The sequence below is a fragment of the Medicago sativa genome, chromosome 4 (assembly GCF_051527215.1).
Source record: "Medicago sativa cultivar Bolivia chromosome 4, Bolivia_mono, whole genome shotgun sequence".
NCBI classification, from domain to species: domain Eukaryota; kingdom Viridiplantae; phylum Streptophyta; class Magnoliopsida; order Fabales; family Fabaceae; genus Medicago; species Medicago sativa.
The window spans coordinates 40,082,311-40,095,407 of record NC_140752.1 but is presented as its reverse complement, the minus strand read 5'-3'; the positions used below and the strand labels follow the sequence as shown (position 1 = coordinate 40,095,407).

General features: G+C 36.1%; 1 protein-coding gene across 1 annotated transcript; it reads left to right on the top strand.

Annotated features, from left to right (window-relative positions):
* The first annotated feature begins 227 nt into the window (after positions 1–227).
* On the top strand, positions 228–11,292 carry LOC146929361 (CAAX amino terminal protease family protein). The gene is made up of 3 exons (XM_085701329.1): positions 228–6,020; positions 7,099–7,317; positions 10,781–11,292. The coding sequence occupies exons 1-3, from the start codon at positions 5,697–5,699 to the stop codon at positions 11,120–11,122; spliced, it is 885 nt and encodes a 294-aa protein (XP_085557455.1). The 5' UTR covers positions 228–5,696; the 3' UTR covers positions 11,123–11,292.
* Positions 11,293–13,097: the final 1,805 nt, after the last annotated feature.

Sequence of the window (13,097 nt, the reverse complement as noted above, 5' to 3'; positions counted from 1 at the left end):
TGATTATTTTTAGTGTTTCAAGGGAGAACCATTATTTTTACTAAGTTACTAGTGGGTTGTGGTAATTAGTTAAGAGCCGGTAACTACCCGTTATTTTTAACCATAAGCGAGTAGAAACTTTGTGAGTTAGTTAATGAGAGCTTTGAGCCCATCAAGACTTTTTAAGGGTTAAGCCCACTAGTGTAGAGCCTATATAAACTCTTCAGAGGAGATAGGGTTTCACATTCATTTCACATAACATTTGAGAGAGGTAGAGAGAGAAAGAGCTAGAGAATGAGAAAAAGGGTTAGAAGAGGAGAGCTTGAAGATCAAGAAGGGGGTAGAGATTCAAGGAGCTAAAGTGAAGCTAAGGCTAGGATTTGCTTGTTGTGAGGTAAGGGGGATAGTGTTCTATCATAATCTTTAAGTTGTAATCTCTATTCTACTTATATTCAAAAGTGCTTATTTGAGAAAAGTGATTATTGTGAATTTAATTGGTGAAATTCGTGCTCTTATTTTGATGCTATGTTTGGGTATGTGAATTTGATAATAATTAAGTTGTTGATGTCGAATTTACATGCTCAAGTTGTATAGATATGAGAACTTTGTTGTTTATGTTCAAATTGGTGAAATATGACATTGTTGTTGTTGAATTGTGAATGAATTCATGATTATGTGATATGGTTGTTGTTGAGTGTTGTTGATAATGTCATTTTGTGGATTGGGTGTTGATGAGTTGAGTTGTTGTTTTTGATTGTGTTGATTTTGAAAGATGTGAATTGTTGTTGTTAAAGTTTTGGTGTTTTAAGAAAAATCAATTCAATTGTTGTATAAGCCATTTTGAGTGTTGTGAAAAGAGCTTATTTGATGTGGTTGAGCCTTGGGATAAGTTGTTAAACACTTTAGGTGAATGGGGAATCAAAATAAGCACTTTTGGGGTGATTTTGAAGGAAACCCGAGGTCAAACAACCCAAATTCGCACTTTTCGCAGCACTGGCGCTTGAACTGGGGCGCTAGGCGCCCAGTTCCAGAGAGCCAGCACTTGAGCTGGTGCTTCTGCACCTTCCTGGCGCCCAGAGCTCTTTTGTGTGCCATTTTTCACCATTTTCCTTTCTGAGTTGGCTTTAGGTGTGAGCATGGAAGTTTTAGGTTAAGATGTTAGCTTTCTAATGGCGTTGGTTTGACTTCAAAATGATTTGTAGAACTTGAGTTATGGTCAAATTACTACACATAGGTCGCGTGGATTTTTGTGAAAACTTATCATAACTTTTTCTATGAGCCGTGAAACTTTTCCAAACTTGATATTGGGTTTAATGAAATTCTTAGAGTGAGAAACTGAGTATGCATTTATGTATTTGGGAATGTGAATGTGTTGATGGTTTGAGAAATGTTTTGGGTGGAATTGAATCGGAGAAAACGGGTTTTTGAGCTAAAATGTCGTTTTAAGTGATTACGTGAAATAAGCTATGTTTTGGCGATGGAACTTGAGGTGTTGAGTTGAAAATGATTTGTTATTTTGCTGTTTTGATTCATATTTTTGTTGGAACATATTTTACTTGGTCAAAACTTGGATTTTATAAATGGTATGAAACTTGGAATTGTGACGTTTTCGGTTTTTGGAAATTATCGAAAAATGAGATTTTTGTGAATAAGGATGAATACATGGTTGATCTATAGTTCATGTGGACTTAGATGAAGCATGTAGGTTTAGTGCAAGGTCTTAATAATGTGAAACTTGGTTTTTCGGAAAAATGGTGGGATATACGAACTTGGGATTTCTTATACGAACTTAGGCTAAACTTCGAACTAATGCTTGATAGTTTGTAAGGGGCCTATGCCATGCTTATATGATTAATTAAGGTTGCATTGTAGGATTTCATACTTGAATAAGTTATCTTGTTTTGAAAAATGTCAATGTTGGCCGTTTTGTAAAACGATACGAACTTTGTCGAAAATGATCTTTAAGATCGAATATCTTGCAAATATTTTGTGAATAGTTTGATATGAGTATATGAAGAGGTGTGAATGATTGATAGGTGTTGAAAACGATGTTTATCATAATGTGATATACTTTCTCCTTTACTTGGTTTGTGAGAAATTGTATGGAGTTGTTGAGTTGTAATGATGTAGTTGATGTTGATTAGTGAACATGCTAAATGTTGATTGTTGATGGTGAGTTTATACATGCTAATTGGATGTAATTGATGATGAATGCATGTATATACATATAGCCGTTGATTATAGCCGTTGAATTGTTGTGAACATATGCATGGTCGATTGAGTCATATGTTCATGCATCATATGTCGTGTCGGATGTTATATCCATATTGCCATTGACCAGATACTTGTATCCATATAGCCGTTGATTATAGCCGTTGACAATGATGTTTTTGTTGCATCATGAGGTGACGACTGATGTATTATGGACCAAATTAACAAGTTACTTCCTTAAAATAAAGTTTAAGCTAAGTTCGTCTCCAAAGGAGGAACCTTTACTGTCCAAACATTAACCAAACTTTGACCAACGTTTATTGGCTTGGATTTTTTCCATATGCCTACTCTAGTTCATTATATTTATGTAATACTCATTGTATGATGTATTATGGACCAAATTAACAAGTTACTTCCCTAAAATAAAGTTTAAACTAAGTTCGTCTCCAAAGGAGGAACCTTTGTTGTCCAAACTTTGACCAAACTTTGACCAACCTTTTTTGGCTTGGATTCTTGCCAAATGCCTCCTCTAGTTCATTCTATTTATGTAATACTCATTGTATGATAATTATGGACCTAATTAACAAGTTACTTCCCTAAAATAAAGTTTAAACTAAATTCATCTCCAAAGGAGGAACCTTTGTTGTCCAAACTTTGACCAAACTTTGACTAAACTTTGACCAACCTTTTTTGGCTTCGATTCTTGCCAAATGCCTACTCTAGTTCATTTTATTTATGTAATACTCATTGTATGTTAATTATGGACCTAAGCGCTCTAAAGGGGGAACTAAGCCTTGGCTGGACGTGTTCGCTTGGGCGGCCAATTAAGCATAAAAGCAAATAAGGTGCCGATGCATGAAACAAAATGCATCAATGCGAGCGGAGAGAAAACCAGCCGCCACATGAATCAAAATGCATCAATGCGGACTGAAAGAGAACCAGGCGCCGCATGAAAAAAAATGCATCAGCGCGAGAAGGCGCCAGGAACTTACACTTACCGTCGCATGTAACAAAAAGCGTTGGAACAAATTAAAGAAAATTGGGGCCAGGAACCTACACTTACCACTGCATCAATGCGAGAAGGCGCCAGGAACCTTCACTTACCGCCATATGAAACAAAATGCATTGGAACAAATTAAATAAAATCGGGCGCCGCATGAAATAAAATGAATCAGTGCGACCTGGACTAGAATGCCCGTGTAATCCTACCCAACATAACATGAAGTAAAAATGCATACATTACAAAACGTGGCATGGAATAAAATGCACTGCTACAAAAGGGAAAGAGAAACCCGGGAAAAACAAAAACAACAAGAAGGAATGAAAAAGGTTTTCAAGCTTCTTTTCATTCAAACATTCAAATCAATTACAAGAAGGGCCGCCACAACGGAAATTAAACAAAAGAAAAGTACAAATAAAAGCTCTACCCTAAGAAGTAGCAGGGAAGATCGTCGACGATCCAGGCTACGTTCGGTTGCCAATATCGAAGACAAACCGGACGAAACCCAACGATAAACTCACACCCGGGAGAAGACTCAACTTCGTGCTAAGCGAGGTCGACAAGGAAGTAGCCTAGTACCGTCGAACTCAATGATGCACGGCCCTAGGAAAAAATCTTTCTTAATCCCCATCCTTAAAGCCGCGATCGAATCACCGCTTGACGGTTCTTGAATCGACCCAGGTAACGGGGCGAAACAAGGCGAGTCTTCTTATTAACGGGGGAAACAAAGCGAGTCCTTCATCTCAACTTCAATGCCTGAAATGTTGACCTTTTTAAAGAAGACAAAGGTCGCCCACCAAGCCATCCATTATGACCCAAGAATAAAAAACCTTCCGAACAAATCAGTTTCTCCTTCGCTCCATCGAACGATCACGAAATACACACAAAGAATGACTTCCATTACCCACAAAAAAGAAAAGGGCCATTCTTACCCAGACCAAAAATACCAAGCAATAGAACACTTGAAAATCAAAAGAAGAAGAGAACAAGTGGGTCTATGTACGAAGACGAAAACGCTTTCTGGCGATAACACCAAAAGAAAGCGATAAACTATGAAGGAAAACAGATAAAACTTCTCCTTAAATAGCCTCGAAACTGTCCACATCAACGGGCCAGATCAAGCGAAATCAAGAGCCAAGATCTGAACGGTGGACAACAACCTTGGAAAAAACATTACTCAGTCAAAGCTACACGCACGTACAACGTTTTCCAGGAGCGCTTTGAACACACTAATCAGACACGTGGAAAGTAAAACTAAACAACTATCAAATTATGACGCTCCGTCTGAAGCATTAAATGCCAACTACTCCTACTAACTCACAGTCGGCCGCCGCTTCCTCGAAGATGGAATCAAAAGTTCCCCGATGAAACACTTTAAGGGTCGTCCGGCTTAGGACATCAACAGACGCCAACTCTTTGCGGGAGGGCTTAAGTTCATAACAAAACGCATCGAGGGCCGCCAAACTAAGCCGTAGACGGACGCCTCCCTTTATCGATAAAGCCATTGAGCCATAAAAGCATCAACGACTTGGAGGGGGGCAAGTATTCAAGACCAGTCACAAGACCAATCCCACGGTTACACGTGGACTATAATACGCCGCCTTAAGGCAACACACTCAAGGGAGCACTCCATCTTGCCTGCATCGTGCCACACTGGAGTACGCCTCCTCGCAAGAATCACGCTACACATGTCCCTTCCCATTCCTAATCTCACGCCGCATAACCCGGAGACGGTTATGATCAACGCGCGCCTATATAAGGGTGAACTTGCTTCACCCTCAACGTACACATTACTTTCCACAACACTTCTTACACTTTCTCTCTCGGTTCCAATACTGACTTGAGCGTTGGAGTGTTAATATACCTGCAGGCACCCTTCGTTCCACCGCGAAGATTCATCACCACCGCACCGGAAGCCGTTACCGATCATCGGAGCATTCTCTACCATCGTTGCAACTCAACCGTTCTCACCAGACAGATCAGAAGAAATAAAGGAATTTAAGAGGGGAGAGATTTGGAGTTTTTTTATAATACAAAAACCCTCTAATTTGTGGGAATTTTAAAAATTGTATTTGATGAGCTATTTGCTCATTCACATATATTAAAAAAATGTATAAGTGAAGGAGGGAGTAAAATTGTTTTAAGTGTGTTTGTTAAGTATTGATACATTCACTTTTATCATAAATGTAAAGATGAATATATTGAATTATATTGAATTGAGAGTGATGAAAATAATAGTAATTAGAGTTATAAATGAAAAAATAATGGATATCGTATCAAAAAGTGAAATGAAACGGTTATTTTGAAACAATATTTTCTTACAAAACTTCATTTATTATGGGATCGAGGGAGCAAGTCCCAAGTACTATGAGCTGTGAATAATATAGGATACGGATGGATTGGGAGAAATAGAAGCTAAAGACCATCAACCTGAACCAAACACTAGAATACACTTCATAATTCAAGATTAAAGAAGAAACAAGTGTTAAGGAGACATATATATGTCATGTCAGTAACGGGGTGGTTACAAGCTGTTTGTGTTAAATTTCCCACTCAACTTGATAGGTTGGTAGTGAAACACTTTTACAGCCAAAAAAACACAAATAGAAACTCGAAATTGAGGTCCAAGAGGTGCCATTGCAAAAGGAAAGAACAAGACACTTCCTTTTACTCAGTGTTACGGGAAGAGGATAGTCCATGGCAGAGTGGTGATGTATGGACCAATCTTGTTCTTTATCTTTTCACTCTTCACATCCCTCTCAGTTTTGGTGGATTCTCCGTCGTTGCGTTCTTCACAGGACAGCAACCTCTTCTTCACCCACAAACTCAGGTAACGTCACCTTTATCCTTTATCCTTATTTTGTTAGTAATTTTATTGGGTTAATAGTGGTTTATCCCTGTAATATAGGTCATTTCCGGGTTTACCCCTGTAAAATATTTTTTTTTATTTATCCCTGTAAAATATTAATTTTTTCATGATACCCACCTAATAGATCATACAAAAAGGAATTTTTATTTTTTTTTACAAAAATTTTGGTTTTTGTATGACCTATTAGGGGTGTTCTGGAAAAAAAAAACTTTTATAGGGTGGTAAATCAAAAAAATATTTTACAGGGGATAAACATGGAAATAACCTATATTACAGGGGTAAAACACCGTTAACCCTAATTTTATACACCAAACTGATTAGCAAAAGAGACATTAGAACAAACAGCATGAGAGAAATGGTTGAAGAGGATCCAAATCCAAACTGTTTGTAATTTAAATACGTTCGACAAGGATTATAGTCATGATTATAGTGACGTCACCTTCCATATTCATGGACTCAAATGATTATTTACTCGTTTATTTAAGTACAAGCGTATAGTGAAAAGAAAAAAGTGAAAATAGTTCTTCTAAATCTGGTCAGTGGTCTACTAGATAGACTCACACACCTTAAGTGGGAATAAATGGGAAATATGAGGTTTGAATCCCGACCTCTGCATATTAGTGTCCTTGCGATTACTAAACATTTGAAATGATACTTCATTTCCTTTTCGTATAGATTTATTTAAGTGGTTAACACATAACAAATTTTAGTTGTAATTGGTTTGTATCCTTATGGAATTAATACGGTGATAAACCTTTAGAAGATTATTTAACATAAGGTTGGTAATTAGAATCCACATCTACTGTAAGCAGTCTTATGTTGCAAATATAACAGGCTGGTGAATAGTAAATTTGTGCAGTTCTGTAAGGTTGAATTGGAATTTTCATTTTAAGGTTCTTAATGATAGCTTTCATTTTCTGAAATGAAAGGCGCTTTTATACAACAAGTTTCTAAGGTAGGTGCTATAGAGCCTTTTCACGTTGTTTTGACTTTTGTTAAGATATTTTAACACATGGTTCTTTTTCATTCACAAATGCAGGCCATATCTCTTCTTACCATTCAAGTTCTTGAGTTTAATGCGGCTCTGGTTGTATTGAAGTCCACGGCTAAACCACAGTATAAATTTTCAAGTTTCTTCGAAAATAACAAATTATTGAGTGACAGGAACTGGTTTTTGTCATCAGCTCTGGGATTTGGGTTTATTGCTCTTCTGGTTTGTCTAACATCACTACTTGCTGACAGATTACTTGGCTTTAAGGTTAGAGATTATATATATCTTTACTGCAATTTCATTCGTATAAGAAAAGCAACAAATGTTACATATCTAATGCGCATTTCTCTTCCGATTATCACTTATAGAAATTTTGCTACTAGGTGTTTTAGAAGTGGGATATTATACACCAAATAGATGTAAATATAGTGAGGATCCTGCTCTCGCCTTTAGACCAAAATAAAAATTCTTGTGTAGAAGAACAGCTTATCAGTCTGGGATGCAAACCATGGGGGTAAATACTTCTTTGATGGAAAGTCTCTCAGCCTCATTGCTATAATTGCCGAACTTTCTTGGTAGAATGGTACATCAGTTCATAGGACCCTTTAACAAATGTTAACTTTAGGGTGTGTTTGGATTGAGGATTTAGGAGGGGAAGGGAGGGGAGGGTTTACTTTTCTTTTTTAAATTACAAACTATATAACTTGTTTTTCTAAGATAAATTTAGTGTGATTAAAGTATTATATGATCGTTTACGATGTTATTATTTTAATTTTTTAAAAAATATTTCTTAGTGTGCGTAATTTAAAAAGCGAAAAGTAAGCCCTCCCCTCCTAAACCCTCCATCCAAACACACCCTTAAGGATTTATGGAGTGTGGGTTGTTTTTGCGAAGAAATGATTTCTAACGATATACGAGGGAGACAAAAGGTTTAAGTTGGATGTGGTATAAGTGAGAAAACTGTGAGGTTGACTGGCGGAGGATATCGGGATGGACAAAGCTCTTAGTTGTGATAGGCTAAGAGGAGATCAGTGTAGTTTGTAGGGAATTCTCTTTGTAAGAAAGATTCCTTGGTTGGTTTACATGCAATTATAGTTATACATAGTGAATTGAGACTGGGAGTTGCACTATCTAGGATGGCATGCTTGGCTTTCTAGTGTTTAGTGTTGCATTGAAGAAGAATGTTCAGACTGGTCATTAGTGTATGACAGTTGAGAAAATGGTATTTGATGGCGCTTCTTTACCTTTCCAAGTCAAGGGAAGCTAAATGTTATTTGTACTTGCTTCGATTTACGTGTGTATGTTTGGATGAGCATTTGTCAAACCTGGTTTTGAATGATCAAGGGGACGCAAGCATAGGTTGAGCTAGAGCATGATGTGGTGACAACATAACGTAGGCATGAGGTGGAGTTTGATGCGGTGGTAGCATAAGCTGTGGAACAGCCTGAAAGGCTGGTGAAGGCATAACTGAAGCAAACTGTTGTGGAGGTGGATGAAACTGTGGACCAGACTGATACGTAGAGTAACATTTCTTCCCCGAGGGGAGAAAACCATTGAGACAGATATGAACCAGGGGAAGGAGGTGGAGCCTAGAGAGGTTTTTGAACATAAATAGGCTCAAATTGGTGATAACATACAGACTGATCATGTCCAGACTCTTTACAAACCTGACACTCACTAAAGCTGCAAGGTCAACGGCCACCATAGCAGCCATCATGACCTCATTTGAATTGGCCCGATCACCAGAGTATGTCAGCAGAGGATTGTATTTTGTTGAGTAAGAAAGATTAGCTTGAGGAGAAGCTGAAGTCTCTGTTACAGAGCTTGCTGGCGAACTCTCTGGTGAAGTGCAGGAATGAGATTGACAAAAGAAACCATGACATTTTTCTTAGAAAACTTGTCAAGTCGTGCTTCATTAAGTAAGAAGCGATGTAGCTACCCCATCTATCGCGAGAGAATCCAACTAGCAACTAATGAGAGAAATTGCAGATTCATATAACTATGGTAAACCTTCAAAGATCGCATTCAAATGCTCTTTCATGGAGATCGAATCACCAACCATGTTGAGAGAGTCAACGAACCTTGGATCCAAAGAAGAAACTCAGAGGCACATTTCAGCAACATGTTGTAGAATTCTGTACGAAGTTTATGCATCTTCACTTACGTTGGGGAAGATTACCAGAGCAGTGGTAAAAGAAGAATCCATAGAAATCATAACCTGAAAAGTGTGTGGTGGTCGAGGTGGTGCTGGTGGAAAATAGTCGATTTTCTACAGAAGTCATTCCTAAGGATCAAACTAAACACCAGATACCATATTGGGATATCTGGAGTGAAACTGAAAGCTCTCAATGATTTGGAAAATGAAAGGTGATTACTATTGAGCATGCAAACGACTATTTATTGAGCTGTGACAACTCTTAACAAAATAGGAAAGAGGAACTAACTGAAGGTGATTCAGTTAGTTATTGTTGTTACAAAAGCGGCTAGAATTAAAAAAATAAATGAAGGGATTGCCAGGTATAACTACTCTAATACACTGGCATGCAATTAGGTATACATTATCAACTAGGAGCTGCTGCACTAGTCAAAGTGGCATGGTATGCTTCCTAGTGTTCAGTGGTGCTGTGATAAAGAATGATATGGCTCAATTAGTCAAAGTAGAAGAAAGATGGTGCTTCTGTACAATTCAAAGTCAAAGGAAGCTCAAGGCTACCTTGTCAAAGTTCTGAATCATTCATGGGATTTTCCTTGCTTAAAAGCCTACCTAGTAGCCACTAAAAGCATGGTTTCCCGTAGCGAAAGAGTCGAAGCTTCTTCAAGGGACCCTAGGCTTTACCAAAGCACATTTAACAACACTAGTAATAGATTGGAAGCAACTTCTCTGCTACATCGTAATTTTCAATCCCAATACTGCTACAGCTAGCGAAAACTGTTATGATTATGTTTTTTCTCTATAGACACCTTTCTGCACAAGCATCGAGTTGTTTGCATTAGTAGTTAGTAGTATATAACTATGATCACTAAACTATTATTAGGAATTCTATAGATTACCTTTTGTTGTAAGGAGCTGCTATCCTTATTTTCTTAATGAAACAAGTTACTATGAAATTGCTCTTTGTTTGTCGTTCTTTTATTTTATTTCTTTAACATGTGAGTTTCTTCATACTCAGTCATACATGTTTGGTAAAGGTTTCTTCATACTCAGTCATACATATTGTGTTTTTCAAAAGCACTCATAAAAGTTTTAATTAAAATATTTTATTTGATTTTTGAGAAATGAAAATTATTAGATCAGAGAACAGTGATTGAAAACTGAATATGCATCATATAATTGAATGATTCAAAAGTGAGATTACAAAAAGAAGCCTAAGAAAACTAACGTCCAACAAACTCTCATGATCCTTCACAAACTCTCACTCTCATGATCCTTCACAAACTCTCACTCTCATGATCCTTCACATACTCCCTAAATAATATATTGTTTTATTTGGTACAAAAGCATTATAAGTTTCATCCCTGGATACGGTCCTAATAAAACAAAAAAATTCCTCCTGAAATTTTGTTAATACACCAACCGACCTCGTGACTGTGTGTAGTTATTCGGAAATGTGCAGTTTTTATTTGCTTTCGTAAGTTTGTACTTTAGCAAAATCAGATGAATTGAAAGCCATCGAATTTTGTGTTTTTTTTCTCCCTTTAATGTAACTTTTACCATATTGCATTGCTGCAGACTGTTAGCAATCCAACATTGAAGGAGATCCTCCTAAACAGTGATATCTCAAGAGTGTGTTGTGTTACTGCTTACTGCATTGTCACTCCTCTTTTGGAAGAAGTTGTTTATAGAGGATTTCTGTTGACATCACTTTCCTCCACCATGAAGTGGCAACAAGCTGTAGTCATAAGCTCTGCTGTATTCAGTGCAATTCACTTCTCTGGTGAAAACTTTGTACAACTGTTCATCATTGGGTGTGTCCTTGGATGCTCCTATTGCTGGACTGGAAATTTGAAGTCTTCCATTGTTATTCATTCTTTGTACAATGCTTTGACCTTATTCATGACTTATTTTTATTAATTTATTTTTATTTAGAGGAATCAATGAGCAATGTTCATTACTTACATTCTTAATTTTACCATTTTTTTCTCCTAATATTTGTTAAAAAAAGAACATGCTGAGGTAATAGTTATTATTTGTAAAAGTTGAAGAACTAAAATAGTTATTCAATTTCTTGTTTTTTTTTGGTACAATAGTTATTCAATTTCTAATTGGCTATTGATTTCGATTCATTTATGTTGAAGTATGCCTTGAATTAGTGTTGGGAAAATGTCCACATTGAATAATATGAAGAAATATGCAAAGATTTGGCCATATAAATAAAAGTCTTGTTGTAAATATTATTTATATTTCAAACGTTTTTCAATTATATTTTATATTCCTTATTTTAAGTGAAAATATTTTTAGCTGATTTATTTGACCAGTTCCATGTAACAAACCATTCCTTAAATCTCTCTTGAGTCATCAAAACATAGATTTTGACTTCTTCTTTATTTAACCTTTAAAACGTGTTTAATAATTTAGCTTAATAGCATTCCTATTTTTATGCCATGACTAAGTTTAATAGAAGTGGAAAATACTCCCACGATTGTTATTGAGCTGAACGGTCATTTTATGAATATAGCATATATATTATATTGTTGTGAGCAAAACAGCGAACACAAAAAAAAAAACAGAAAGTCTGAAACCAAAAATCCTCTCTCACTCTCACAATTTTCTTGGGTTTACACTTCCTGTCGCATAATATATCTTGTCAGTTCTGAATCTTCGGCTCACCGGGAAGGGTCTGTTTTATCCTGGAAGGGTTAGCGGTCTACACACGGAAAACCCTTGAGGACAGTGCGTTCAGCACGTCTCAGATCATCTCACTGTTTTTGTTTTGCAGGTCTTCCACTACAAGAATTCCTCAATATACTAGCCAATTTAAAATTGCATTACTGGGGGATTTAGACCCTCAGTAATTACTGGCGGAATAAATCTCCAATAACATCAAAAAAACGCTCAGTAAAGTTACTGACGGAAAAAACCCTCAATAATTCCATGACTTACATTACTGACGGATAAATCCGTCAATAATGAACCATCGAATTATTACTGGCGGAAGTGATCCGCCAATAATGTAAACAACATGACTTTGTTTTACTGAGGGCTATACATCCGTCAGTAATTTTATAATGAATTAAATAGTCCGCCAGTAATGCAAAATAATCCGCCATTAATACTGTCATTTAATATTCCGTCAGTAACGAATAAAATCCGCCAGTAACTAAAGCATACAATCCGCCAGTAGTCCCCCTTATCCGCCAGTAATGGTCGGTGGCCCCATCCGCCAGTACTGATACCAAATCCGCTAGTAATGTTATGCAGTCTGAATTTTTTTTTGCCGAATGTATACTCCTTCTCAGCTCTCAATCTCTCATTCACAACAAACATTTTCTTTCTTCCTTCCAAAAAAAACAACCATTATCTTTCTAAAACAATTTTCTACCATCTACTAAATTTCTTCAACTTTTTTCTACACAATTCTTTTTCTCATCAAGGTAAAGACTTATATTTTTTTATTAATGTTAGATGTATTGAATTTATTTTCTTAATTATTTTGATATTGATAGATTTTAAATTTTTATATAGTTATTGATATTCTATAGATCTTAGCTGTTTATTGGTGGTGTTGATGGGAGCAATTCTTAAAGTGAGACTCTAATTGACACAAGGTTAGTAGTCAAATTAAAATTGTACAATTTATTTTGTTTAATAATATTTTTTTTAAAGAATTGTTCAATAATTGTTATTTTTTTAATATATATTTTAGTGTTATTGTGATTTTTTTAAGTGTTATCACTGTAACTTGAGTCTAAAGATGAAATTTTGTAAAATTTTATTTTATAATTTATTGACTCCTTCAATTTGTATGTGTGTGAATTTATTTTAAAAATTAAAATTTTTTAGTAATTGAAACAATTTCAAAAATAAATTAAAAAAAGTAGAAATTAAA

Coding starts and splice junctions, on each gene's coding strand:
- LOC146929361 (XM_085701329.1), top strand. CDS start 5,697: ATGTCAGTAACGGGGTGGTTACAAGCTGTTTGTGTTAAATTTCCCACT. Junction 6,021..7,098: donor TTCTTCACCCACAAACTCAG/GTAACGTCACCT, acceptor TCACAAATGCAG/GCCATATCTCTTCTTACCAT. Junction 7,318..10,780: donor ACAGATTACTTGGCTTTAAG/GTTAGAGATTAT, acceptor GCATTGCTGCAG/ACTGTTAGCAATCCAACATT.